The sequence below is a fragment of the Carassius gibelio genome, chromosome B7 (genome assembly GCF_023724105.1).
Source record: "Carassius gibelio isolate Cgi1373 ecotype wild population from Czech Republic chromosome B7, carGib1.2-hapl.c, whole genome shotgun sequence".
Classification (NCBI taxonomy): Eukaryota; Metazoa; Chordata; class Actinopteri; order Cypriniformes; family Cyprinidae; genus Carassius; species Carassius gibelio.
In genome coordinates this window covers 26,934,646-26,962,413 of record NC_068402.1, presented here as the reverse complement: position 1 = coordinate 26,962,413, position 27,768 = coordinate 26,934,646, and the positions used below count along the sequence as shown (strand labels likewise).

At 36.4% G+C, this 27,768-nt stretch overlaps 1 protein-coding gene across 2 annotated transcripts in view; it reads left to right on the top strand.

Moving 5' to 3' along the window:
• The first annotated feature begins 4,020 nt into the window (after positions 1 to 4,020).
• The window catches only part of sema4f (sema domain, immunoglobulin domain (Ig), transmembrane domain (TM) and short cytoplasmic domain, (semaphorin) 4F), a 60,002-nt gene continuing 36,254 nt past the window's right edge, over positions 4,021 to 27,768 (top strand). The window contains exon 1 of one of the 2 annotated variants that reach the window (XM_052560945.1): positions 4,021 to 4,782. In XM_052560945.1, coding sequence (XP_052416905.1) covers positions 4,695 to 4,782 — 88 coding nt within the window. In that variant the 5' untranslated portion in view covers positions 4,021 to 4,694. The remainder of the gene's footprint in view (positions 4,783 to 27,768) is intronic. The other variant, XM_052560944.1, reaches the window with a different exon arrangement.

Below are 27,768 nucleotides of genomic sequence, written 5' to 3'. Positions count from 1 at the left end.
GAAAAAAAAAAAGGAAAAAATTATATTTTAAGTGTAAAAATGTATTGTTGTAGTCAACATTATGCCACAAGTGCTGTCAACAGAGCTTAATTTGTACGGAACTCAGATTATCTATTTTGGAAGACCAATATGCACATTTTGCTATATTTTTATTCTCATTTATATTTCTGAACTGAAATTGATATCCTCATTAACATTTGCTGCACTGTGTTGTCACTGACCTTAGTGCACTAATACATTATCTGTCAGTCCAACATTTTTAACTAAGAGACACATGCACACATTTAATTAATGAGGGTTTGTATGGCTGCGTTTGTCCAGACAAAGATTTAATCCAATTGTAATACTGTTTGTCCAGAGCTGTGTCTGTTTATGTTGTCCTGCAAGGTCATCTGTCAGTCTGGGACTGATGGGCACTAGCAGATACACATACATAAACATAATTAAAGAGCTTGCTAACCGATTTCCATTTAATTAATGACCAAGCAATCCATACAGTCTGATTTTATGTAACAAACTCTAGTGATAGATATACTCACATATGTTTTGAAATTTAACTTCTTACACACACATATAATTGTTCCACTTCCCCCCATTAAGATATTACACTGTGGATGTGACCCTTTGGAAATATCCCAATCAGAGGTCTCTGTAGGGGTCTCTGCATAAACCGCAATGCTTCTTTCTTTATACTCAGGGGACAGCGAGACCTCACTTCAAGGGTTCAGGCCCCACACTGTGTGTTACTGGCTCAGCTCAGGGGAAGAATAATAATGTCCTCCACCAGATAAGTTCCATGACAATCCCTTTAAGGTCTTTTCAACATGCCAGAGCTGATTGGCAGTGTTGGGCAAGTTACTTTTAAAAAGTAATTAGTTACAGTTACTAGTTACTTCTTCCAAAAAGTAACTAAATTAGTAACTCAGTTACAAATTTTTAAAGTAACTAGTTACTTAAGAAAGTAACTATTGCGTTACTTTCAAGTAAAATTAAATTTTAAATGCTCAAACGTGACCCCACCTCTACCCCTCTTTAAAGGAACTTAAAATACATGTGCATGTTCAATTATTTATGATAAATCTGAATATTATAATGAAATGGACACTTAATACAATACATTATTAACAGAAACATGAAACATTGTACACACATCTAAAAAAAAAAGTTGCTGTGGGACAAAGTGAGACTAGCCTCCAATCAAATGGCATGTATGTAGATATTATGTTTATATACTGGATCAATGCAAATAACACGATAGATTTTTGGGAACTTTTGATATTTCCTTTTATTGTTTCTTTAATTTCTTGAAGGAAAAAGTAATGTATATACTTCTATTTAGAGAAGGCTACTTTTGGATTATTTGGGCTCGTCGCCATACCTGTCTCTCGTTGACTGACTGGCTTGTGTTGTTCCTTGTGTGTCCTGTCCTGTCCGACTATGCGTTATGATGGGTTGTTCGCAATTCATGAGCGTTAGTGATGATGGGTCGTTCGCGAATGAGCGTTAGTGATGATGGATCGACTCGTTCGCGAATGAGCTTTTGATGAGTCGTTCGCGATTCGCGAATGAGCAGACTCTAAGAGCCGGCTTTTTTAGTTGAACTGCGGGAGCTGGCTCGCATATCTGAAGAGCCAACTCTATTTTTTCAAATTTAGCCTATAGAAATTAAATAATTATGTAATAAAAATTGAAATATTATAGTCAAAGTCATTTAAAGAGCCGTTTGTGAGCCAAAGAGCCGGCTCTTTTCAGTGAGCTGAGTCAAAAGAGCCGAATTCCCATCACTACTATGCGTGCTTTCGAAAACCCGCCCAACTCTACCTCTGATTGGCTTACAATGAAATTTTACTCTACCTCAGCCAATCGTCAGCATTTATGCGCTTGTCTCGTGCTCTGCCCACTAACCAAGGAAGAACAGTAAAAAAAAGTATTTGCCTCTCGCTCAGAGATCTAGTTGGTCTGATGAAAAAAAAAACAGCTTCATCATCAGTTATAGTAACGCGCCGCATTTTTTGGCAGTAACGGTAACGGCGTTATTAAGATGAGAAGAGTAATCAATTAGATTACTCGTTACTGGAAAAAGTAATGCCGTTAGTAACGCCGTTATTTATAACGCCGTTATTCCCATCACTGCTGATTGGTCTTTCTATAAATGACCTTTCTATAAAAGACGTTAGAAGCTGATCAGAGATCAGTTGCTGCAAGTTGTAGTCTGTGATGATAAAGGCATGGGAAGCTGATATGGGAACAGTTATTAAAAGCACACAGCACACTTGGCCCTCCAGGAATTCACCTATGCCTGCTTCTGTCCTTTTGTTTGGTCCATAAAAGAGTTTTCTGGAGTCCATTAAGGTTGAGTTGAACTCGTGTCCAGCTACTTGCGAGTTTAAGAATGTAATATAGGCAGAGTAATTAATTATTTCTTGGTTATTTACACAAGTGGCAATAAAATACAGTCATTGTTTACTGAAAGTTGGCTTACATGAGGGTGTCAACAAGTAAATTGCTTTCAACCTTTAAATGTATATATATATATATATATATATATAGAGAGAGAGAGAGAGAGAGAGAGAGAGAGAGAGAGAGAGATTTTTAATAATTTGTATTATTAAAATGATCACAATCCAAATTCATAATATTTCAATATACTTATATGTATATTTTAGTGTTTTGCAACGTTTTGCCAAAAAATAAAAAAATAAAAATCAGATGTCACTAAACCCAGTAAGGGTAAAAAAAAAAAAAAATTCTACATTTAATAAAAAATTTAAATAAATTAATAAAAAAAGTTGAAAGTTGGTAAACTAAATTTGTTTATTTAAATGTAGCTAAAATAAATGTATTGCAACCACTTACATTAAAAAAAGAATGAGTAAATTAAATGAATTATTTTTTTTTTCATAGCACAACCCAGCTTTTGTCAGTTCAAAACAATACAAAATTACACACATTAGACAATTTAAATGATTGGCAATTTTAAAACGATCAAAAAGATCAAATTAAACCCATCCTGTAAAACAGGATTCTCACCTGTCCAGATGGGGGCGTCCGGAGGAGTGTCAGTGTTTAAGCTGTAAACAATTGCAAATAATAACCTAAATGATCGTTCAAACCGCAGTCATTGAGTCTGATTTGAGGAATCAAGAATTAGGTGAAGAAACTGGATGTTGTGCAACAAAACTTTATCTGTTTAGTCCGCAACTTGTTCCTCCGTCACCTTTGACCGCTCGCCGCCTCACAGCTTCGCTGGCCTTTGTCCTGCTGCCCCGTGAAATCCAGAGAGTGCTGAAGCCCTCAGATGTCGTTGTTCTTGCGCGGATTACAGAGAGGCAGATGGACAGCGGGTCGTGGCCTGCGCAAATCCGCCCTCCCCCGTGCTTTTGTCAGGAATGGATTTATCAAAGCACTCCCTCTATGCCCTTCTCATGCTTCATACACGTTGCCTTCGCAACAACGACTTATATTAATCATAAATAATAGAAATATAGCCTAGCTTTTGACAGCTCCTCCTGCCATAGGGACAGGCTTTATATTTTAATTTCCAAATATTTGAATAGAATAAAATCTGGAAAATTGATGGTCATCATCAGCCTGTCATTAGTACTGAGCCTGATAGCCTAATATATGATCTTGATGAGACGAGAATCGGTTCTTCGGAACAGGTTCTATTTTTTGCCTACCAGTGTAATTTGATCCACGTAAAAAATATTATCGTCGGTTAATGATGTTATAACTTTTATTTAATATTGCTATTCAATATATAGTTGGTAACTTTTTTTAATTACATGCATTCAATGATTGCATGGATTTCCGATTTGTAGTTGTTGAAATCTGAAATGATCATCATTTGACAACAGACTGCTGAGGGGAGTAGGCTTCATGCAGTCTGTTTTTTTCTTCAAATTACAGAAATAATCATTACAGTAACTAGAATTGTTCTTCATACAGGAATTAGAATTGGAACCACGTGAAATGTCTTACAATTCCTTTGAACTCGAGATGCTTTACCTGTTGTGACGTAGAACACGGGGCGGGGCACGCTTAGCCTGGGACTTGACTGAAGCCTCTGTTGCCTGTTAGAGGTTATTCAGGCGGTTGAGAAGCGAATTCAGCGTAAGGCGGCTGGAAAGCGTTTTGGTTTTCTTTCTAATGCTTGTACATTTGGCTTTCTGTTGTATATATTTTTGAAATCTCACACTGGACATATTCAGATATAATTTACTCGTACGGGAATATCGGATGGTCAGACGGGACAATTGCATTTGTGTTCACCACGGGCTGGAGGATTTAAACGACAGGCTACAAGCGTGTCTTCTGCTTTAAGCTTCTGACAGTGAATGTATTACACATTGAAATCAACTTCGGGAAAGTTTAACGTTTGCTCGGAAGCAAGCAGATTTTGTTTCTACCCAGATTGTGGGATGCGCTGAATTGTACTGGAGAATATTTCGAGACTCAGAGAAAGAGAGCACCCTGGACGTTCTGAATTTCTGTTTTATTGTCAAATACAATAATATGCTGACTTTAAATTAATTTATCAGATATAATATCGATATTTCTTATCTTAACCATTTAACCCCCTTACAATCTGCGTGGCCAAATCTACAAAATTTTTGCTATGATGAGCTGGAGCTGAGACTGGAAATAAAGGACTGTCTCCGAACTTGTAGAAAAGCGGTTCGGGTTGTCGGAACATGAAGCCAGTTACCGGTCTGTTTGTTGCAAGTGTGTTGCTGTGTTCCACGATCTCGTCCTGGAGCGCGACGGCCAACAGCTATGGAGGTGAGTTCGGCTCAGATGACGAAAGAAAAAATGATAGCTATAGCCTATTCTAATGATACCTCTCAAACTTCAGTGTTTGAAAAACAGAGAAGCATTATTCAAGTAAAGTCAAATAAGAACGAAATTGTTTTTTTTGTTTTGTTTGTTTTTTACACTTTTGGAGTGTTAACTTTTTTTTTTCGAAACAGCGAACCATTTATAGGCGGGAGACAGGTGACAACCTGTGCGCGCACACTTTCTAATCACCATGGGATTAAAACACGTGACAGGAATAGTTTGGTTCGTGGAAAGTTGTCAGTTCTGTATTGTTTTTGTTTGGTGTTTTGTGTAATCATAAACATTCTCTTTAGTGTTTCTATGTACTTTTCCTTCGACGAGTCCTATAGGCTACTTTGATTCAGTTATGATAGATAGATAGATAGATAGATAGATAGATAGATAGATAGATAGATAGATAGATAGATAGATAGATAGATAGATAGATAGATATTTGATACCGCGTGCAGCCAGACAATAAGAACACTATACAGTATGCATAAGTAGCCTACCACACACATGTATTTCAATACATTTAGCTATGACATTAACAGGTGTATACATTATAAACGAGATACGAAATTTACTCAGTGAACACATTATGTTTCTATATTTGTCAAGAAAACGTTGTGTATGTATGTTAAAGTTTGTGTATGCCTAAATTCAAAGGAAAAATACATGTTTATAAATTTGTGTGTCTGTGTGTGTCAACATTCCTGGGGGCAGTCCTGTTTCCTCCAACTTAGTTTTTCTGGATTCGTAAATGTAAATGATGTGTTTACTCTCGTGTGCACCTTATTTCGCAGAGACTCTCTCACCTTCTCAGCAGTATAGAGAGCTCCATGTGCAGGTAGTCAGACTTGTACATTTATAAGTAGACTACCGTGAAATAGCAGTTGACAGTTTCGGGCAGACTGCATAATGCATACTAGACCGTGATTTGCACTTTCCATAGGCATGCTGGTGCTGAAATTATGTGAAATGCCACTCTGAAAGAAGGACCGAAGAAAATGTACTTAAAAACACTACAGCATCTTGATAATCCCCCCACACCTGTACACTGTTTAGACACTGTCCACTCACTGGCACATTTTAAATTCTCAGTACCACTGTAGAAGTGCTTTTTGCATTAAGCATATTCTGTCCATATTCTGTTATTGCTGCCAGATCAATGTCAATTAATTGTTCGGTAGGGTTTCATCCACTAACAATTGTGCTGTTGTACTGAATATCCTTACATCACAACACTCTGGTCAGGAATACTGTGAAAACAAGAAAGCCAGGTGATGTAATATTAAATATCAGGAACGTCTTTTGACCAATGCAATAAAAGCACTGTTGTATGAAATGTATTATACTGTGTGACTAGCAATGAGAACATTTTTATGTTAGCAGACTGTAGTCTCTTATTTGTTTGGCTGCTGTAGAGAGTGATATGGGAGGCCATAATAATAATACTTAGCTTTATGTGTATTCCTGTGATTTTCAAAATGTGTTACTCTCTAGTGCAGTCCATGTGCGTCTGGCTTCACTGCGTTTGAAGAAAAACCCTTGGCTCATATGAGTACTCTCGAATAGTGTTGTTTCTAAGACTGCTCACATGAAAATGATTAGGAGCTGAAACACAATGGTCACCTTTTCACACATTAATGTGGCATTGTGAAGCGTGACTGAATCAAAATCTCCTGTTTTGGAAACAAGCTTTAGACAATGACGGAAAATTTGTAGAATTCAGGATTTCCATTTTAAAGTTCAGGGCTGGTTGTTTGGTGAAGTGGAATGAGCATATTCATGTTGGCTTCATGTCTCAAAAGGAGTCATTGGAACAAAGTAGTTCGAAATATAAAATGGAATGCAGTAGGAAACATGAAGAAACAGCGGTAATAAAGGAATGTAAAAGACAGGTTTAATGAGGTAAATCTTGTGCCTTGGTTTCGGATATTTCACTTCCACCTACACATGGTCATGACTTTTGCATTCTTCTCACAGCTCACTCCTACAGTGTTATATGGTCTCCTGTGCATCAGCAGAAAACCTCACAGACGTTATGTGCTGCATTCCTAACAAAGAAGCAATGGGCTTTCTGTGTTAAATGTCATAGCCAACGTAAGCAGATTGACGAGAGCTGTATTAATTTTCATGGCATAACAATTAAACTTTGTGTTAAGAATTTGTAATGGGAGGATGTGTAGTGCAGTTTTTGCGTTTAGCATTTTGCCAAATTCTTGACTTTTTGCTCAGTTTTGCATAAATAAACCAAATATTTTCTGTGACACAAGGTGCACAGTTTCTATGATCCCATTCATGATCTGTTTTGCTGATGTTAGTGTTTTATAGCTGTCTGAGAAGGGGCTCTCTTTGGAATTCCTCTGATTTAATTTCATGTCTTTAGAAACACTTTAAAGTGCAGTGTTGATTAGATTATCTTTTTTCAAGGGTATATTCATGTAGATGTTATATGATTAAAACAGCAAGAGAGGCTAACAGTACACAAGGTCTAATGAAGGTCCTTCTAGGCGTTGGAGGGTAAGACCAGTGTGGCAGACAGCTCGGGTCAAATGTCAGAGGTCACGCTTCCTTTTTGAATAGGTTGTGTAGGGTCTGTTTAGGGATAAGACATTTCCTTAAGCGTTCTTGTCTTTTTCTTACACTTTTACTCCCAGTTTCTTCTCAGTTTATTAAATCCATGTTACAAAAGACTTGTTTAATGGTCAGACAGATTACCTAACAACCCAGACTGACAATTTCAGCGAAGACTACACAAATCCACAACCTTGTCCCAACTGATTCTCAGACAAAGAGGATAAATCTGTCACTGAGACAGCCAAAATGGCTTGTCAGTCTGTGTTTGTTGTCTGTTTGCTAGACCTGGAGTCATTTGTAAGGATGGTAGGAAATAGTATGTCCACTTGCTATGCAGTTTTTTGAAGAAATTATCTATATAAAACTGTAATTTACAGACAAAGCATTATTAAATTATTTGCTTATGCTTTGCGATTCAGCTGTTGTTAGTTGGCTGCTTCGTCTTTCAACAAAGGTGTCTTTGCGAACTCCATTACACTGCCTTGCAAACTGCTAGTGGTCAGGGCCTGTGGTGCAGTGATGTGACGATGGCAGTCATATGCAAATGTATTTCCCCGTGTCATTTTACAAATCCCACAATATTCAAAGAAGCGAGCATGTTTTAAGCTATGAGGCAAATTTGATTTCTAATGTCATGACCCTGTAAAGAAATATGTTTTAGACAGTGGAACACACTTACCATCATGCTTTACCAGTGGAGACAATGGAATCAATATCTGTAAGGCCGAGGAGGTAGAAAAAAGGTCTGAGGCCAGAAGACAGAAAACAGAATGAGTGTAAACATACAAGTTGAAAAGATTTGAAAACATTCTGAGCAGTGATGCCAAAGTTCACTCAAAAAAATAAAATAAAAAAATCTGTAAAAAATGGGGAAAAATATACTGTATAATTTTAAGGATTTTTAAGGAAAATTAAAAAAAATTTTTTACCTTTGTTTTGAATTTTACACTTAATTCCGTTGTGTTTTAGACTTAAATTAATTGATAATGTTGTGTGCAATGAGATGCCAGTACTTTTTCTATTATTTTATTAATTTTATTTACTTTTTACAGGTTTCCAAAGCAATTAATTACTGTGTAAAACTCACTAATATCAGTATAATTTACGTAACTCTCAGAGATGACCATGCTGATCTTCATCAAATAAATGCGGCGTCTAATTGTGGTTTCGCTGCTTAAAGTACACAAAGTACAGTGATGCTAATGCGAGCTAAATAACTTCTAAATACATATTTAAACAAATATAATTATGACATTGAAAGCTATTAAATGCTAATTGTTGCATATAAATACACTGTTTGTTCACTTTTGTCATATCTCCTGCACCTTTTAGTAAAATGTATGACGCACACATCCTACACAAAAGCTCACACCCATAAGACTCACGCCATCATATAGCCTCGTACTTCCAATCCATTAGTGCTCAAGCTTAACAATCAGATTAACTTTCTGGAACAAAAGCTTTTTGTGTTGCAGGAGGCTCGGAGTAGATCCTATGTCCTGATATATCAGAATTACAAAGACAGATGTTTCTGTCACCCTCTGTTTTCTGGCACACACACCCAGACAACTGTCCCCAGTTGAGGATGAATGGACAGTAATACAGTGTCCTGACTCATCGGTATGTGTTCAGTGCTCACAGACTCCTTCAAGCTTACCAGGATTTTGCCAAGTAGGACATGTTAATATAAGTCCTTGTTGGTCCTAGAACAACATTGCTATCAACCAATTAAAAGAGCATGTCCTGCTTTGCAAAGTCACAGTAACCCTCTTTTGAGGTCATTTGTCTGCTCTGTATTATGATGCAGCACAGGTGACATTATTTTTTAATGCTTTATAGCTTAGATTAAAGTTGTTCAAACTGCGCCAGAGTAATAACTGATTTCAGCAGCCAAAGGCAATGCAATAATGCATCTCCTGGGTGTTTATATTAGCAGACCTTTGAGCTTCTGTGTGCCACACCTGGAGATGTAACGGCTTGTTTCTGTGGTGGTGTGTGACGTGTGGGCTCCCACTGGGGGAGGTGTGATGGTCCCTACTGTGGCAACCCTTGCTAGAAGAGCTGAGTAAAAGACTGCTGCACCCTCAATAAAACTCACACTGCAGGGTGGTAGGAAACAGCTCTCTGTGTCTCATTAAATGTTTCATGTGCTTATTTTAATGAGTGTCTATCTGTTTTCCTCAGCCTGGATCTGTCTGGTACAAAAGTGTAGTAGTTTGTGTGTGGTGGTCTGGTGTTATAGTCTCTGTAGACGAAAACTAGCACTTAAAGCAAGCCGTTCACAACTTAGGGATCTGGATTTTTTTTAAAAGCATTTTATGCTCACCCAAGCTGACAAAAAAAAATATATAGCAAAAACAGACTATATAAAATATAGTGAAATATAAAAAAATAAACATTTAAATAGAAGTTTTCTATTTTTTTTCTATTGTAATTATGTGCTCAAGAACACTATCAATGTATAATTCTAATGTCTATACTATCATGTCTATACTAACACTTTTAATCACTTTAATGCATCCTTGCCTGATTAAGTAAATAATAATAATAAAAAAACTCTTACTGACCCCTTACTGAACTTTTGAATAGTGGTGTATATCTGTCAAAGGAAACACATTTAATTACCTGCTCTTATTGGCCAGTGACTGACTCAGCTCATGAATATGTGATAAGCCTTCATGATTGATGGAGGTGCTGTGGGTGCTAGAGCTGCCGAGCTCTGCACTGATTGGAAAGTATTGATCTGAGAGAACGATGGGACATGATGACACAGTTCAAGGAATATGTGTGCATCGATCTGTTCTTAGATTTTATTGAGTTAGTTCTGAATGTTGACCCTTGCTTTTAGTTTGTTTGATGCACTCTCTGGCATACCATTACGTTTTTTTACCACCATTCTTTCTTTAGTCATACACTTACTACGCGTAGGGAAAGTGTTTTTTTTTCAAAACCCATTAGACTTTGCCATCTTCGGCTATCCCATTTCTACTATAGGCAGGAATCATACTTCAGTTCATGCACCGTGTTGGAGAGAAGTGTGCTTATAGCTGCATATTTTGCATATTATGCCAGTACTTCCTGTACTGCTTTTTTTAGTGGTGCCGCATGCTGCTGCTAAATCTACATTCTGACGGCAATTAATATTTTACCCAGGTTTGCAGTCTGAATTGAATGTGGTGAGATGAAATAAAAAAACAAAAAACATTTGCATTCAATAAAATACAATGTGACGGATTCATAAACAAATGATACCAATACATACATTATAGACTATTTATTTAATATTTATAAAAAATAATTTGAAATACATTCATTTAAGATTTTTCTATTAGGTTTTTTAATGTTTTATTATTACTATTATTATTATTTATAAGTAAAATAATGCCTGTGGTAAACATAAATGAACAATATTTTTTGTTTTACAAGGGAAATAACACATACCTATACCGAAAACAAATTTTGAAGCAGTTTCTCTCCACATTTGTCACTAATCACACAATGCATACGTATGTGCTGCATCATCTGCCAGAACAGCATCCACTTATGAAAGATACCGGAAGTGAGAGAAAAGTGCTTATTACGTATGAAATATGGATATTTTTCTTACAAAAACACATGCATTCACAGAAGGCTTTATCCACCCCCCAGAGCCATGTGAGGCTCATTTTATTATGAATGGTGAGCGCTTTATTTGATGACTTGTGGACTGTTCAACTGCAACACCTGCTGAATGCAGTGATAGAGCTTGGAATTGCCAGGACAATTTTTTTTATATAACTCCGAATCAATTTATCTGAAAGAAGAAAGTCATATACACGTAGGTTGCTTCAAGGGTGTGTAAAATACAATCAAATTTTAGGTTTAGGTGAACTAACCCTTTAAGGTCTGTTCACACCAAGAATGATAACTAAAGATAACTTTATTATCATCTACACCAGTGCTTATACTAAGTGGACATCACTCACATTTAATTTTGTAATTGTAACCTTCCATTTAATGTAATTTAATTTAAGTTGAAACTTGTTCTCCTTCTATCTCTCTTGCAAGTGCGCACTTGCTGTATCATTGGTTCTTTCTCTCATTCTGCTTGTTTGTGGTTGGTTGGCCGTGTTGTTTTTGGGGTCTGCTCCAAGCATGATTGTGCCAGCAAGGAAACCCATTCAAAGCCTTAATGGCAGGATGCAGCCTTGAGAGAACAAAGGAAGACTGGAGTTCTCCCTACATGCATGCACACACACATACACACAATCACGACCCTCCCCGTTTCAATCAGAAAAGGCCTGACTAATGGAAATCACTGATTGTTCTGTGGAGGTGAAGGTGGAGGATGCAAAACCCATGCCTTGTTAGGTCCCTTCTCACTTTCATCCCTTTCTTTATTGCTGGCCTGTAATTGGCCACTGGAGGTGGTAATTAAAACAAGATGGCTTGTGAAATACTGAGAAAGGTTAAGTTGTCAAATGGAGGTTTTTTCCTGACTGCAGGTTGCCTGTTTATGCTGATCTAGGTTCAGTCCTTCCGACCCTGAGACTGAGATCTGATCAGTGTGCAAACAAAACCACTAAAGACTCCTTGTCGAGGTCATATGGAGAGAAGTGGATGCTGGGAAGTCCAGACACAGACTGAGCTTTTGTGCGGATGGCTGTAATATAAAAGAGAAATGGGAAAAAGATGCAAAATGATTTTTTGCATATGTTTCGGATGGCTGTGCAACAGATGCCACCCCTCCCCTCTCTCTTTCACTCTCTCATCAAACTAAAAGGCTGAAGTATCTCTTTCGAGCTAGCAGAAATATACCCCAGACAAAGAAATGATTTTGATGCATGTCTCTCTGGAGAGATTCTTTCACAAATTGAAATGATTTGGAATGAAGCCAAGCGGGGCAAGGGAAGAGTGTTGCAGGAAGCAGAGTGTGTGTGTTTCCTGCTTTCTCTGTTTTTCTCTCCTCCCTCTGGTGCTTGTGCGGCTGCTCCTCTGGTTTTGGTAAAAGCAGCATGGTAGAAAATCATTATTGCCTTGTTCCATTATGGTAATTTAAGTGTTGTGTTTTTGCAGCGTAAAAAGGTTTCTGAGTCGGGGACGATCGAGAGATGCATTGAAAGAGGATGAAACTCTAAAAGTGCACACAGCCTTTGATCTCATACTTTGACTTTACTGAGGGGAAAATATTAACCAGGCTCAAAAAGCTTTGTGATATGATGAGAGTGACTGGAGTTAAAGAACAGAGAGAAAGAACAGAATGGAGGGATAAGGCAGAAAAGTGTATCGAAGTGGAAAGAGAGTGTCACCAGATGAGGCTTTAACGGTGTGGGGCTCGGTTTTGTGTATTAGCCACTAATAGGATTGCATTAGAGAGGTCTGTCTCAGTGTGAAACACAATCTTTGCCCAAAAAATGATCAGTTCTTTCATGTGAATACCAAAAAACCTGTCAAGAACACGTTTCACCCCAAATTCCAAATTTAGAATAATATGTATATTTTGCAGAAAGGAAAGTATGCCTGTTTGTAGGACCATTACCTATTTTTGCATTGTGACACTGTTTGTATGATAATAATATAAAAATTATCTTTACCGTAATACGAAACCATGTTATTTTCATTAATGTGAATGAATGTAAAATGGGAAAAATATCAAAATACAGTAGTACTTTACTGTATTTAATGTATGAGAATTTGAAGAAAAATATTTATTTGTATATTTATTTCATCTACCGTAATGTATTTTATTTTGCTGTTTTTACTTAGTACTACACTTCCATTCAAAAGTTTGAGGTTTTGCTAATTTTTTTTAGCAGTTTTGTTTAGCACATTGCTCAAAAGTGGCAGTTAATACTTTGACACTCTTTTGAAAGGTTGTGTGTGAGGGTCATTTGGATTTGAATCATCTATCGGTTTGGATGGGAGGGGAGTGGAAACGAAAACAAGAAATTCAGTTGGTTTGTCTGGGTGTGTCTGCCATACTGCATTAATGTGCATGTCTATCAGTCAGATATTTTAGTCAGCATGTAGGTCACTAAATAATGCACAAGTGTCCTGGCTTCAGTTGAATGCTCTTACTGATTCGCTGGAACTTCAGCTTGTCTGATATATCACTGAACCGGGAATAACTCGCTATAAACCACTTGTTACACATTTCCTGCAACCTGTGTTTGTCATCCTCATTTAAGAAAACTAACATGGTGTTTCACAGGTTCAGTTTTTGGTCAGATGCTCTGTGTTTACTGGTTAGTCACTGAGTGAGCATTTAATTTGTGTAATAGAAACTTGTGTAGTGTTTAACTGATAGTTTGTAAATCCAGTAAAATTCTCATTAAAATATTTAAATGCATCAGGCATTCAACAGCATTTGTTCACAGGGGATAAGTAATATACAACTTTCTCTCTCTCACATCTCCTCCTGCTTTTTGATGACAGGAAATGCATTCAGCTTGTTCATTTACAACCGAAAGTTTATAAGAACTGCATACTGAGTAGTTACTACATTTGAAGAGCGATATGTGACTGTTAAAGGGGTCATCGGATGCAAAACTCACTTTACCAGTTTGTTTGAACATAAATGTTCATAAATGTTCATAGTGTGTTTTGGAAGTGTGTGTACACATCCACCCTATAATAATAATAATAAAAAAATCTATATTTTAAAATGCCCTTCCTCAAATCAGGTTGTTCTGAGATTCCTGTCAGAATGACGTAGTTCTACACAGGCCCCTCCCATGATAGTTGATTGACAAGGCCATCTTGCCTTAGACCCGACCTGAGTGAGCTGTCCACCACAGTGCATGGGAAAACATGAGTGTGTTTGATTAATAGGGCTGTGTATTGATTCAGATGTCCCGATTCGAGTCGAATTCTATTCACAAGCTCTTGATTCAGTTCGATTCTCATTTTTTAAAAATAACATTAAATTAATATAATTTTTAATACAAATGCTACTGAAATGTATACAAAAATTTACAGTAAACATCAGTTTACAAATGGTGAATTTATAAAAATAAATGAATATCCACAGGCCTGAATTTTAAACCTTTTCTCTTTTTTTTGTATAGGGCTTTTTAAAACCGTAATATGGCCGCATAAAATGTTCTTCTATTTTTTTCTGGTAATCAGATGAAGGCATAAAACAATTGAATTTATCCTAATCAAATGAAAAAAAACTTGAATTTCTTGTCAAACAAAGTGCTGCACAACAGAGGTTTACTGTTAAAATGAAAAATAAAACAAATGTGATTTCTTTCCTTTAAAAATAAAGATGAATTCATATTTATTAAAAGTAGTAGTAGTAGCATTGTTGTAACATTGAGTCTTAAGACTGCTAAATAGTCTACCACTACCATTGAGATTTTTTTAAATAAGTGTTAAAAAATAATATAAATGAATATAATATGAATAAAATCGGGATGTACTATTTCAGCCATGCTGTCAATGAGATGTGCCATCATCTCAGTATTTTTCATCAACAGTTTTATGAATACTGTGAATTGAATTTTCACTTTGTTTTTCACCTATTATATAGTATCAAAGCCAATAAACAAATTTACAGTAATCAATTTGTTGTCCTTAATCACTGCAGAACTCATTCACTCACAAATATTTGAACATTTAAGATTCTGAGTTGAATTGAAGTCTAACATATTTGTATAATATAATAAAGTGAATGACTCTCCTCAATGACCTCATCGCAATTCTAGGACATTAACTGACACAAAGTAACATTCGTTCAATAAACATTAAAGTACATGCTAATGGAGTGTAACCAGAACACACCATATGCACACAAGAGACAGAGGTCGATCACATCAATTCATAAATATATAGCAGGTCAGCTTACAAATATATAGCAAGGGTCTACAAGCATGTGTGGTTTAGACTCTGTAAAGCTCAGCATTGCTGTATAAACAGTGAGTGATGATGTCGCTCTGAAGATGTACAGCAAGGAAAGTTTGAAATAGGGTAGTTTTATTTTAGCCACTAAAGGAAGTTTTTTTATTATTATTATTATTTTTTATAGAGTTTTGACTATATTTGGGTTTGAGCTGCTCCAAATGACTGAATGCAGACAATTGTGTTTGTTTTACATGTACAGTTTCAAAGGCTCTGATAGTGGACACAGGCGGCTGTGTTTTACATCACTCTCTCTCTCATTAGTCTTGAAGGCTCTCTGTATAAGACGTAAGAGCTCACGTCCAGAGGTACCAGGCAACCATGCCTGACGACAGTCAGCTGAGATTTGTTTCTATGCTTGTTTGTTTGTGTGTTATAAATATAGCCTCTAAAATATGGCACAGCTTGTTTCCTTGAAAAATTAATGTTTTGTTTGTTTACGTCTGACCTACATGTTTGAAAAGGAACAAACAAGCAACAATTTACATTAAAGTTTTAAAAGAATTGTTTCATTTGTAGAAGAATACTTAATGCCACAAAACTTTCAAATAGGGGAGGCTATTTATATATTTAATTCATTCATAATGGTTTAATGATGGTTTTATATTTTTGTATTTTACTTAAAAAAATATTCATAATTGTTTTATTACTTAAGCTTTCATTGACAATTGGCAATTTAATTGCAGGTCTTGTTGTGTCAACTGATGCCATATAGAGTGAGAAAAAAAGTTGACACATTCAATAAACTTTTGTCCTGAATAATAGCAGAAATGTTTACTTTATTTTAAATATTTAATTTTACTCAACTGTCTGTGTCTATGCAGAAATGTACTGTCAAAAATAACATTAATCTTAGAAATATTTACTGGAGTGAAAAGTATGACAACTATCCCCGGGCTCCCTTAACAGGTTTTACATCTACATGTATGACGATGCATGAGTGTGCATAAAAGTTATTTTCACTTTCAGTATTAATGTTGAAAGACCACATGAAAACCAGCTTTTTGATCATATGAAGCCTATCTACCTTGATGTGTGACATGCATAAATATTTCTTAGTGTTTACAGGGTGTGTGTGCTATAGACAAAATAATAGAATAGCCCTGAAGAGTTTATTTATGTCTTTATGAATCACACACACATACTACAGCAATGGCATTTGAAGGTGAAATTCAAGACATACTGAAAGAGAATGGGGCCTGATAGTAGAAGACAGAGAGACAGAAAGAGAGAGAGAGGTCAGATGTTGGTCCGTGGTTAATGCGTTTATATCAACTATGTTTGTGCTGTCAGATGTTTGCTATTGTTTTGTCCAAGGACACTAACTGGGAAAGTCAGTGCACTGCTGATAAATTTATTCCCTGCTATTCTGCTGTTGAATGAGATGTGTGTGTGTGGTGTGTGTGTGCTACACTGAAAGAGCATCTATTCATTCTCCACAGTGACAGTGAGACACACACTGATGTGAAGTGATCTCCCCTCAAGGGGTCTTACAGAGAGAGAATAACAGCAAAGAGAAAGACATGCAGGAGGAAAGCAGGATCTAAACAGGATCACAGACACTTTAGATAATCATTAATAATTAATGGATAAGTAAATGAACACACACTGCTTTTTCTAACCTCAGAAACAAATATTTTTGAACATGTCCCTTTAAATATGATTACTGCAGTATAACTGTAAGGACAAAAAAGTATGTTTCTTGGATTAGAGTGCGTGATAGAGATTAATGCGACCTCAAATCAATGCCACAGTGTGAGTGTGTTTGTGTGCCATTGTTTGTAGTGGAAGTAAGCCTTTGGCTCGACATTATCACTGTGTGATAAAGTGCAAACAAAAACAAAGCTAAAGTGTAAAAATGACTGCTATTGAGTACATAAACACGCACACATAAAGTAGTGGCTACATTACAGCCTTTCTAGGTCACTCTACGGTTTGCCCTTCATTCCTAAATGGGTCCATGTTGGTTTTAGTGTTTAGTTGTATAGTCCTTGCCAAATAATTAACTTGGCTGAAGTGTTAAAGGGATAGCAAAAATGAAAATGCTCTCTTAATTTACTCACCTTTATGAGATTCCAAACCTTCAAATGAAGATATTTAATTAATGAATTAATTAAACTTTGGAGATTTCTGTCCCTTCATTGAAACTACATGCAATCAAATCTTTGGTGCGGTTCATAGAGACATTGTAAACGTAATCCATATTATTTGAGTGAAGAAACATGATTGCTTTATATGATGACCAGATTTAATGTATGCTTTTATTCATATAAATACTAATCTACCCAAATACATCAACTATGGTAAACAGTAGCTCAACCGTTAATGATTTATGTTCTATTAGTATGCATTTATGCAGTATGAATACAATCCATTGTTAGTTAGTTTCTTGTATCAACTATACTTAAGTCGAGTCTTGATAATTCAATAAGTGTTATAAAAATTGTGTTAGTTTGTTTCTCAGCTAACAAATATGTGAAAGTCATCAGCTTAAGTGAAACTTAATAAATGAGAAACTATAAACATGAATCATGCCACCCTTCTTCAAACAAAATAGCGATGACCTCACTGTCATTAATCTTGTCATAAAGAGACTCTGGGTGTAAACTGGTCTGTACACACACACACAAACCATTTTTAAAGCACAATGACTTTGCCACCCTCTATTTTTTAGTTTTTTTTTAATAGTTCTTTCCATTTGTCCATCACAATGAAACCCAGACTTGTGGGTTTCATTGTGATTGTTGTAATGTTTGTGGATTGTTTTATTACTGAAATTTATTTGAAAGTTCTGTGTAAATAAACCATTCCTCTGCTGGTAAAAGTATAATATCATCTTTGGCAAACAGATGTATTGTGCATTATAATTTGTTCAGCCTCCACTTGTTCTGTCAGAATCCTGCTTCTTGTCAGCTTCTACAACACAAGTTTAATCCCTGTCTCAGTAGTTCATGTGATTTGTGTGTGTGTGTGTGTGTGTGTGTGTGTGTGAGTGAAGGGCAGACGGGCCGAGACCACCAACATCTCTCATCATGTAATTACAGTATAGGGATCAGGTGATTAATGTCTGGGGCATCATGGTTTTGGAGGGTCAAGAAGATTAGCAACCAGACTGCAAGGATTACGATTTATCTTAAAGAGCTAAAACAGGGCAAATATGAGGGAGGGAAATCTAAAATGTCCATAGATGGAGTAAACAGAAGAGGCTGATGAGATATATAGTTATTACTGTAAGAGAACTTGTACAAATTGTTCAAAATAGTGTTGCAGTCAGTAATTGTTTCTTTATTAAAACAAGTTGTACACATAAAGAAATAAAGAATGTTTAGAATGATATGTACTATACATTTCAAAGGTTTAGGGTCAGTAAGATTTTGTTTAGGAAAGAAATGAATGTAGATTATTTTGCATTGTTTCAAATAAAAGTGTCATAATTTATTGAAGAAATCCTGACAAAACGTTTCATGATTTCAACAAAAATATTAGGTAGTGAAACTGTTCAAACACTGCTAATTCAAAGATTTTTCTTGAGCCCCAGTTCATCATAGAACGATTCCTGAAATATCATGTGACAATAAAGACTGGAGTAAAGGGCTGCTGCCATCACAGAAATACATTTCATTTAAAAATATACAAAGTTAGGAAACAGTTATTTAAATTGTTTTATAATATTCCATAATATTACTGTTTTTACTGTATCCTTGATCAAATACAGTAAGTGCACCCTTGGTGAGCATAACAGCCTTTGTTCAAAAAAAAAAAAAAAAATCTTATCAACTCCAAACTTTTGAACCACAGTGTACATTGTAATAATAGTCTAGGACATGCATTTAACTTTTCATACTGGCCAACATACTGAAACTTAAATATATATATAGCGAGCGAGAGAGAGAGAGAGAGAGAGAGAGAGAGAGAGAGAGAGAGAGAGAGAGAGTATATATAGTGTATAGCAACCTAGTTATAGATGAATGTCCAAGAAGATATTCATAACAGCCAGTGAACCAAAACAAAAAAATACCTTAAGGTATAACATAGTTCCATTTAGAAAAATATAATGTGTGAAAACTGCTGAAGACTATGTCTTTGTGAGCTTAGTAGGTGCTTTTATCTGGGATTTCTAAGCTTTTAATAGAAGAAAAAGACAAAGTGAAATGCTGAGAGAAAGCGTCTGGATATGAATTAATATACTTTCCATTGGTACACAAAAGCAAAGGGACATTAGAAGTGGGCTGGCAGTAATTCTGGCTGCCCTTGGGCACTAAGACCAGCCCAGTGTGACTACAGAAAAAGGGTGAATTCAGTCTCTGCCTGGTCTTTATGACTGAACTATATTAGGTATAAAGAGCAGCGGACCCCTCGGTATTCAGTAGATGGACGGATCTGATCAGGCAGTGCTGTGGCCAAAGGGAAAGTCATTGAGGGGGAGGTGGGTTTCTGTCATGCTTTTCCATCACTGTGCTGTTAAAGTACACATGACTCTACAGGTGTGTCTTGTCATGTAATCTGTCTTCTGATTGGCTCGCGTTAGCTGGGTGTGTTGACAAAACATTGTTTATCTTAATCAGCAGGTGCCACAAAATTGTGTTTGCCTCAGATAAATATCATGGGATTACTGATCAATGATTCTGGATATACCTTTTATTCCCAACATTTATGGAGTCTCTGTCTAGTGTCCTTTTTTTAATTCTCATTGCTCTTTATCTTCTTGTTTTCATCCCTTGTCCACATTGAAGGATGCTTATTCATGGTCCACTTGTGATGCTTTGTTATATAACAAACACACGCACACACACACACACACACACACACACACACACACACACACACACACACACACACACACAAACTCAAAGGCAGATGGTTTTATTTCTGCATCTGCCTTTAGCACACAATGTCATCATCATCATCCTAGCACAAAATGCAGGGACAGTCTAGAACTTCCGTGCCATATTCATCCACCCACTAAAACGCGTGGAGTTGATTATTTAAGTTACATTTAAGGAAAACAGGTCTGTCAGCTCTGATGTGTAAGACTTAGGGAATGGAAGTCATCTGCTGCTCATGGGGGGTGTTTCTTGTTTTCATAATAAAGCATGAAACGCCTGCAGATGATTAACTGAACCTGTTTGACTAGTTTTATTATAAACATGACACCAGGAAAAGAAGATCAGGTGTTTGTGCATTTGTGTTTGCTGGGCAAGCGCGCCTGGGGCCATATTCACAAAACATCTTAAGCAGCTCATAACACACCAAGTTTTTCACAAAGTGTTTAGCACTAAAACTTGCTCTGTGATCCGTGAAATGTTAAGGAGTAAAGAAGAGGATTTCTAAGTCACTAAGACCAAGCCACGAACAATCTGCCTCAAAACATAGCACTTTAGAAATTTTTGATATTTGATAATGAGCTTTTTAAAAGGTATCGCTTTTGGTTTTGGAGGTTAATCCATCTCCAGATTTCCTTTGATTATATGCCTGTTTTAATTAACCAGTTGGGTGAGTCTACTGTGTTAATTAAAAGGCTGTTTATTTGCATATTCACTAAATACGAGAAGCATACATATAAGAGCCTGACAATTAGCTGGACATATACTTGATTAATTAGTGATTCTTATCCCATTTTATCTTTATTTGAATGTGGCATTTAACATTTATTTTTAAACCTTTATTTGAATACGTCAACATAATATTGCGCTCTACAATATATGAATACATCTCTGACAGAGACTAACAGCCAATCACTGGGTGCATAGTTAGTAAGCACGCTGACATCATCCATAGCAACGAGGTCAACCCTGCACTTACTCTTAGCTTTAGACTTCTATCTATTCCTTAGTAAAATTTGTCTCAGCAGCTTTGTCAATAGGTTTTAAAAGCTAAAATATTTTACTGCTCTTAGTGGTAAGGTAATGTTTTGTGAATACAGGCATATAAAAATGTTTGATATAATACATCTCAAAATGTTATAAATGTTATTTTTTATTACATGAAATCTTGCATGGTGACCCATAGTTAAAAGGGACACAGATCGCAGTAATTCATATGAATCAAATGGTTTAACCCAAATCTTCTTATGGGACAGCCACTTTATAAGATGAAAGTAATAATTTAGGCTTTTATTTACATATAAACATTGACCAGTGCATATGCAGAGCACATCAAATATGGTAAACATATTTTCTTGTGCTTCCTTGATGAACTATCAAGCTATTTCTGAAGGGTAAAAATATAATTCACTTACACAGAATTGGCAGTACTTGTGTTTCTGAAAGTGTTTCTGCATTTTTCTGCACATATAGTGTTGCTTATAGACACACAGTCACACACAGGCCACAGGTCAGTCCACATCGCTCCCAAACTTTCCTGTTAGTCTTCAGTTCTCATTTGTGTGCGGCAGTTTCCCAGCAGTGCTCCATCAGTGTAGTTGTTATTGTGCTGACAGCAAGGAAGGAAGAAACCCCGCCTCCGGCTTCCTAACCACCACCTATAGTATGCTGATGCCATTGAGGGAAATGCCTTCTAACCTTTTGCTCTGGTTTTCCACTGCACTCTAGAACACAAGAACATGAGAGAGGTTTTACATTTAGCCAGTGACATTGATGCTAATATGGAGACGTGTTGTAGAGAAGATCTTAAAGGTGTGTATGTCACCAAATGAAATGGAAAAGTAATTTAGTTTAGTAATTTACCAAGCATTCTGTTCATCTTCCACTGGTTGGTCAAACATCCCAAACTCATGCTAATGATGAGCCAGTGTTACTTTGTCAGGCTGGGTGATTAAACCAGTTTTTTGGCAACTGTTGATAGTGCCACTTGGTCACAGACAGTGTTTGCAAATTAAATGAAAATTATTCTACGAATGACTTACTAGTATGAAACACTGTATTAATATACAATATAAAGTGGGCCTGCGATATTTAATGCACATCTTGTCAAGCCGGTTCAGTGATCAGCAGTAAATCTCCATCCATTGCACTTTCACATGGAGCAGCATTTACTACACTGAGCAGTTGTTCACTAACAAGCTACGTAAAACCACAACCATATTTTGTGCAGCTTGTCAGTGAACAACGGCTCTGTGTAGTAAATGCTGCTCCATGTGAAAGCGCAATGGATGGAGATTTACTGCTAATTACAGCTGACAAGATGCACGTTAAATATTGCATTGATTTAACCTGCAGCCCTAATATTTTTAATTTTTAATAATTGTATTATTTCACTATTGCTGCAATGTTGTTTGGCAAATTTTATAGATTTCAAAGGAAATCCAAACAATTTGAAATTTTGTGGGAGGGCGAAAGTGATTCCCTCACAGATTTTGCGACAGGTTTAAGTTAGTCTAATTTTTCTAATTAAGTTTAATTTTATTGTGTTGACCAGAAAGCTGCTTGTTCTGAAAGTGACTTCTGTGCAGTGGTACAAACGGATGCTCTAGCACATATAGAGATTGTGGATTGTTGTGTATTAAGAGCTTTTTAGTTGATGGAATATTAAGTGCCTTCATTGGTAATTGTGGTCTACAGACAGGAAGCGCTTTTTTTACTTTTTGCATTTTGCTCAGAGCAAATGGAAGGTGTAATGACCAGATGACATAAAAGCAGGGATGTAGTCGACCAAGGGAAGGCCATGGGGTGTGTGTGTGTTCAATCAGTGCTTCACATCTACTAAGAGTGGTTTTTGTTGATCTTCATCAGGATTTCTTGCTATATGTGTCTCTATGAATTTAATTGTGTGGTAAGATAATGGCTTATGTCACATATGATTGATAACAGGATGGGCTGAAAAACATCATTGCATGCATGTATGAATGTGCGTTGGCTGTGTGTATTGAAATGGATTTTGAGGGAAATGTCTTGTATTGTGGGGGAGGGGGAGGGCCATTGAAGTTCATACAGTCATGCCATCGCCCGCAGGCCAGCTCACGTCTCCTACTCTGTAAGTTTAGACCTATTGGCTTTATTGGCTCTTCGCCCATTGAGAATATCATAATGTTCACTGTTGGTTATAGCCACTGTAATTATAACTCAAAATATATATCCACTGCACTGCTGAGGAGCGCCGCAAAAAGAGTGACAAACACAAACTGTATGTACTGTACATGACCTTACAGATTTCTGGAATCATGCTGTTGCTTTGCCTAAATAGTGGAGATCATATTTTACCAAGTTTACATTAAGTTTCAGATTCAGGTCTATATTCTGTGCCTTTTTTTTTGTGAAATGGTGCTTACATGCTGTACAGCTATGAAATTTGTTTTGTGTTCATTACTAGAGATGAACCATTTATTTTTATTAATTTTAGTAATTCTGTTTTGTTATTTAGAAATCTCATTGATTCTCATTCATGTCCTTGACATTAGCTGTTATGTGTAGGTTTAAAGATATATGTTCACTGCATTTAAAATGTTTGTAAAAAAGAATAACCCCCCCCCCCCCCCCCCCCCAAAAAAAAAAGAAAGAACAAATTTTGATTAGAAATGCTAATATTTAATAAATCATTATTTTAAATAAGCTCTTGACACAGTCTCTCACAGTTGTGTTCTCTCTCAGTTTGTCTCTTCTGCAATTCTCTTGTCCTTTTAGATGGATGCTCTACGAGAGTGAGTCATGTGAGCAAGGGTCTTAAGTGGAAGGAAAGCTTTATTGATCGGTGGGAAGGATTCCAGAAACACACAGCTGTAAATCCTCTAAAGCTTCACTGTTTACAATGAACGTTTGAGTGAGACAAATTTAGGCTTGGTTCATCTCTCTATCTCTCATTGTTTAAGCCATCCATAAAAGCAAATGTACAGTGAAATTTTCCCTCTAGAACTCACTGGCCTAATATCATACAATCTAGCAAGCAAAACAAATAAAAAATCTCATAATGATAAAAAATGTGCACATGGTATAATACAGATGAATTTCCACTACAAACTCCAGTGTACATATCGAGTTTTCCATTGCTGATGTAATGTGGTTAATATATTTTATTATTCTTTAATAAATGTATTTTACGGTCTTGTTTGCTATCTCCAGCTTTGATGTTTTGGTCTGTGCCATCATGGCTGCAGGCCAGGAAGTTTTTTTTAAGCACTGCTCTTGTTCAAGTAGAGCATGATACTTTCACTAGCTGATAAAGTATCTGGTTAGGCAGTGTGATAAAGTTAAACCTTTCCACTGGCCTGAAGTTTATGCATAAAACACTTTGGCTGGATCTGCTTGTTTCCACAGAGAAAGCACTTTTTAAATCCGCTCCTCTTAACAGTCACTGTGCTTTCATCTTTCATATGAGGGCCATTATGATAAATTTTTAAATGTTCCCCACGTCCTCTCTGATCTCAGAATAACTCAAAAGCAAAATCATGAAGAGTTTCATCTGTCCTTTTCATTTAAACCATCATCATCACCTACATCCTCGACCTCCTGTGAACCTGCGAGTTCATCCATTTAGAAATAAACCATCTCTCTTTTTCAATTATTTATCTTTTCCTCTCTTCTACAGACTCTTCCCACAGCCTTTAAAAAGTGTAGAAATGTCTCAATGCATAATTGCTGTAGCTTTGTGCTGGGGCTTTCTAGCTTTTATTTTAATGTTAAATAGTCAGTAGTGGTTGCATATATAAATTGCAGATAATTCAAATATGTTGTCTAAAAAAAGGAGAAAACTAATTGATTTAAAAGTGAATGAAAGAAGTGCTATTTTTTTCTAAAGAAAACTTTCAACAGTGTAATTAAATTATTAGAGAAAAATGAAAATTCCAAACATGACTTTATTTTGTCTGTGAAACAAACAAACAAAAGAAAAAGTATAAAAATATACAAGGAATGTTGGCAACCAAACAGTTTTTGAACTGTTCCTCTGAAACTTTAAATCAGCATCAGACGACAACAAAGGTGACCTAAATGTAAAAATTTGGGAAAGGACCAGTGACAATAACGTTTTATTATATGATAATTGACAAACTGTAGCTGATATATCAAATCTCTCATTTAATGTGATTTCCAGCACCTTCTCAGCAAACACTTAAACTCTGTGCAGCTTCTGATATATGATGTCATTGTAAAAAATCAGTTTCTCGCCTTCCAAAGTTATTCTATGTTGCTGTTTCATCCCAAATTGTAAATCAGTTCATAAAAACTGCCATTAAAGACAGAAAACACTATAATCCTCTTCATCAAGTTTCCCCTTCATTTTAGAAAGTGAACATGCACTCTCGTCTAGTCAGACTCTATAAAAACTGTGCTCTCTGTTGTTTTGACCAATGAAAGGCAAATGAATTAGAATCAAAGCAGCTCTTATTTCATTATGGCCATGCAGTAAAATCATCTTATAATGGCTCTGCATATTAAAGGCCATTAATAAGATGTTTGGAGTCTATTTATGCTGAATTACCCATTTCAAGAGCCCCATCAAAGGCTGGGATTAATGCTATTTTGAGCCTGAGCTGAATATTGTTTTTGAAGACTTTTAATAAGCAGCTCTCTCCGTCTATTCTTTAACAAGCATACTTTCAATAGCGAATTCTCTTCTCTTCTCTTCTCTTCTCTTCTCTTCTCTTCTCTTCTCTTCTCTTCTCTTCTCTTCTCTTCTCTTCTCTTCTCTTCTCTTCTCTTCTCTTCTCTTATTGAGGTCTGTAGGTGTGTAAGGCTCTTTGAACTGTGGCAGCAGTACCATCAGTCAAATCTCTCTCTCATCTGGGGGTAGGGGGCGGTGCGTGACAGGGCAGGTTTGCCCCAGCACACAGTGCCTCGGCCCTGGATTTTCCCTCCCACAGCAAGGCCTTAGATGCCTGCTGCTCTGAAGAACCAGATCTAAAACATCCGTTTCGTGCTTGTGAATGTGTTGATGAGAACAGAGGGAATGAATGAGCGGGATGGTTTGAAAGAGAAGAGCGAATGGCCTTTGAGTGTTTTTAATGAGAGTACTCGCAGACTAAACCCACAAGCTTTCACAGGTAAATCCTCTGAGTGGAATTAGCATGCATTTTATTTGTGTGTGTATGAACCGTCAGTGCCTGAGGTCTGGTATGTGTAAAGGTGAGAGGTTAACCGCACAATAACAGGAAGGAGAAAAGCTTCCTATCAAACATGACTGAGAGAAATGTATCTTTAGACACAGTTCAGTCCTGACACTTTTAGCTTTGCGCTTCTCTCTACAAACCTCTTCATATAATAATACCTGACAAACAAAAGAACAACAAAGGATGTACCACAAAGCATTCACACACACATTCACATTATATAAAAGTCCGCCCTTTCTCAGAACTGTGAAGAACACGTCAAGTATCAGAAATGTTTACGGCTTCTTATAGTTTCTGTTTCTGTCTTTCATTTGCATGAATTAGTCATCGTAAATGGAATTTTGCATGTGGATTTTCATGTGTGTGTGTGTGTGCACAAGAAGGAGTTTTTAAGTCAGTGTGTTTGTATAGGTGTTTGTTTTTGTGTATGTGATGTGGTACTGATAGATCTAAAAAACATTATGTCAGTTTCACCATCATCTTATTTAAATATGGGTCAAACATCTAGGGAAAGTTTGTTCTCCTGGAGTTTAGTTGTAATACACTAACAATAATTAGGTTTATAAGGCAAACATCAATAGTGCTTTTTCTCATAGATCTATGAAATTGCAGCATGTACATTTTTAATCTAGCACCATTTAACATTTTCATAAAGGTATGCAAAAGTAGGACAAACCTTTCATCTTGGGCTTACAAAAAAGAAGTATACTTCCATTTTCCATGTGATGTCATTTTCATCATTAGCACATTCTGCTGATGTCCATGCACATCTTTTTTTTTTTTTTTTTTTTTACTTTTGCTCAAAGCATCCATCCAAACTCTCTATTAATGCAGTGCACTTTTAATGGCTTGTAAGCTCAGTTGTGAACTAGACAGCGTGTAACTTGGAAAATAGATATCTCTTAATCCAAAAAGTATATCCAGGCTTAGAAATGCATTGCAACAAACTGGAAATCACTCATGCATTTTACATTATCACTAGGAAATGTAAACAAACTGATCCAACTTTTTTCTTTGCAGAAACTTTTGTTATGTTTGGGTTCAGATGCTTTAAAAATAATAAATAGGTTCAGTTACTGGATTTTCTGCGTGGATAAACACAAATGGAAATTTGCAGTGCCAAAGATCACGAAGCTGAAATAGGCATGGCTGTGATAAATGGTTGCAGTGTAAGAGAACCGCTGGGCAGAAATGCACTTGAGCCTGTGTTATACTTTGAAGGATTAGAAGGCCCTGTCACAGTAAAGATACCATTTCACAGATTTTAACCGAGAGAATTAATCAGTTCGGAAAAACTGAAATGAGTCAGCTCTAGCATATTTGACTATTTTTGAGGGAAGTCTTGTCAAACTCTCAATTTCACCCACTCTCTTACCCTCCCCAACTGTGATCATTATCTTCCCTGCTCTAAATCTCTTTGATGAGACCGGAGAAGCGGGAATTATTCATTGAAGATGCTTTTATGACATGCAGGCATCTGACATACT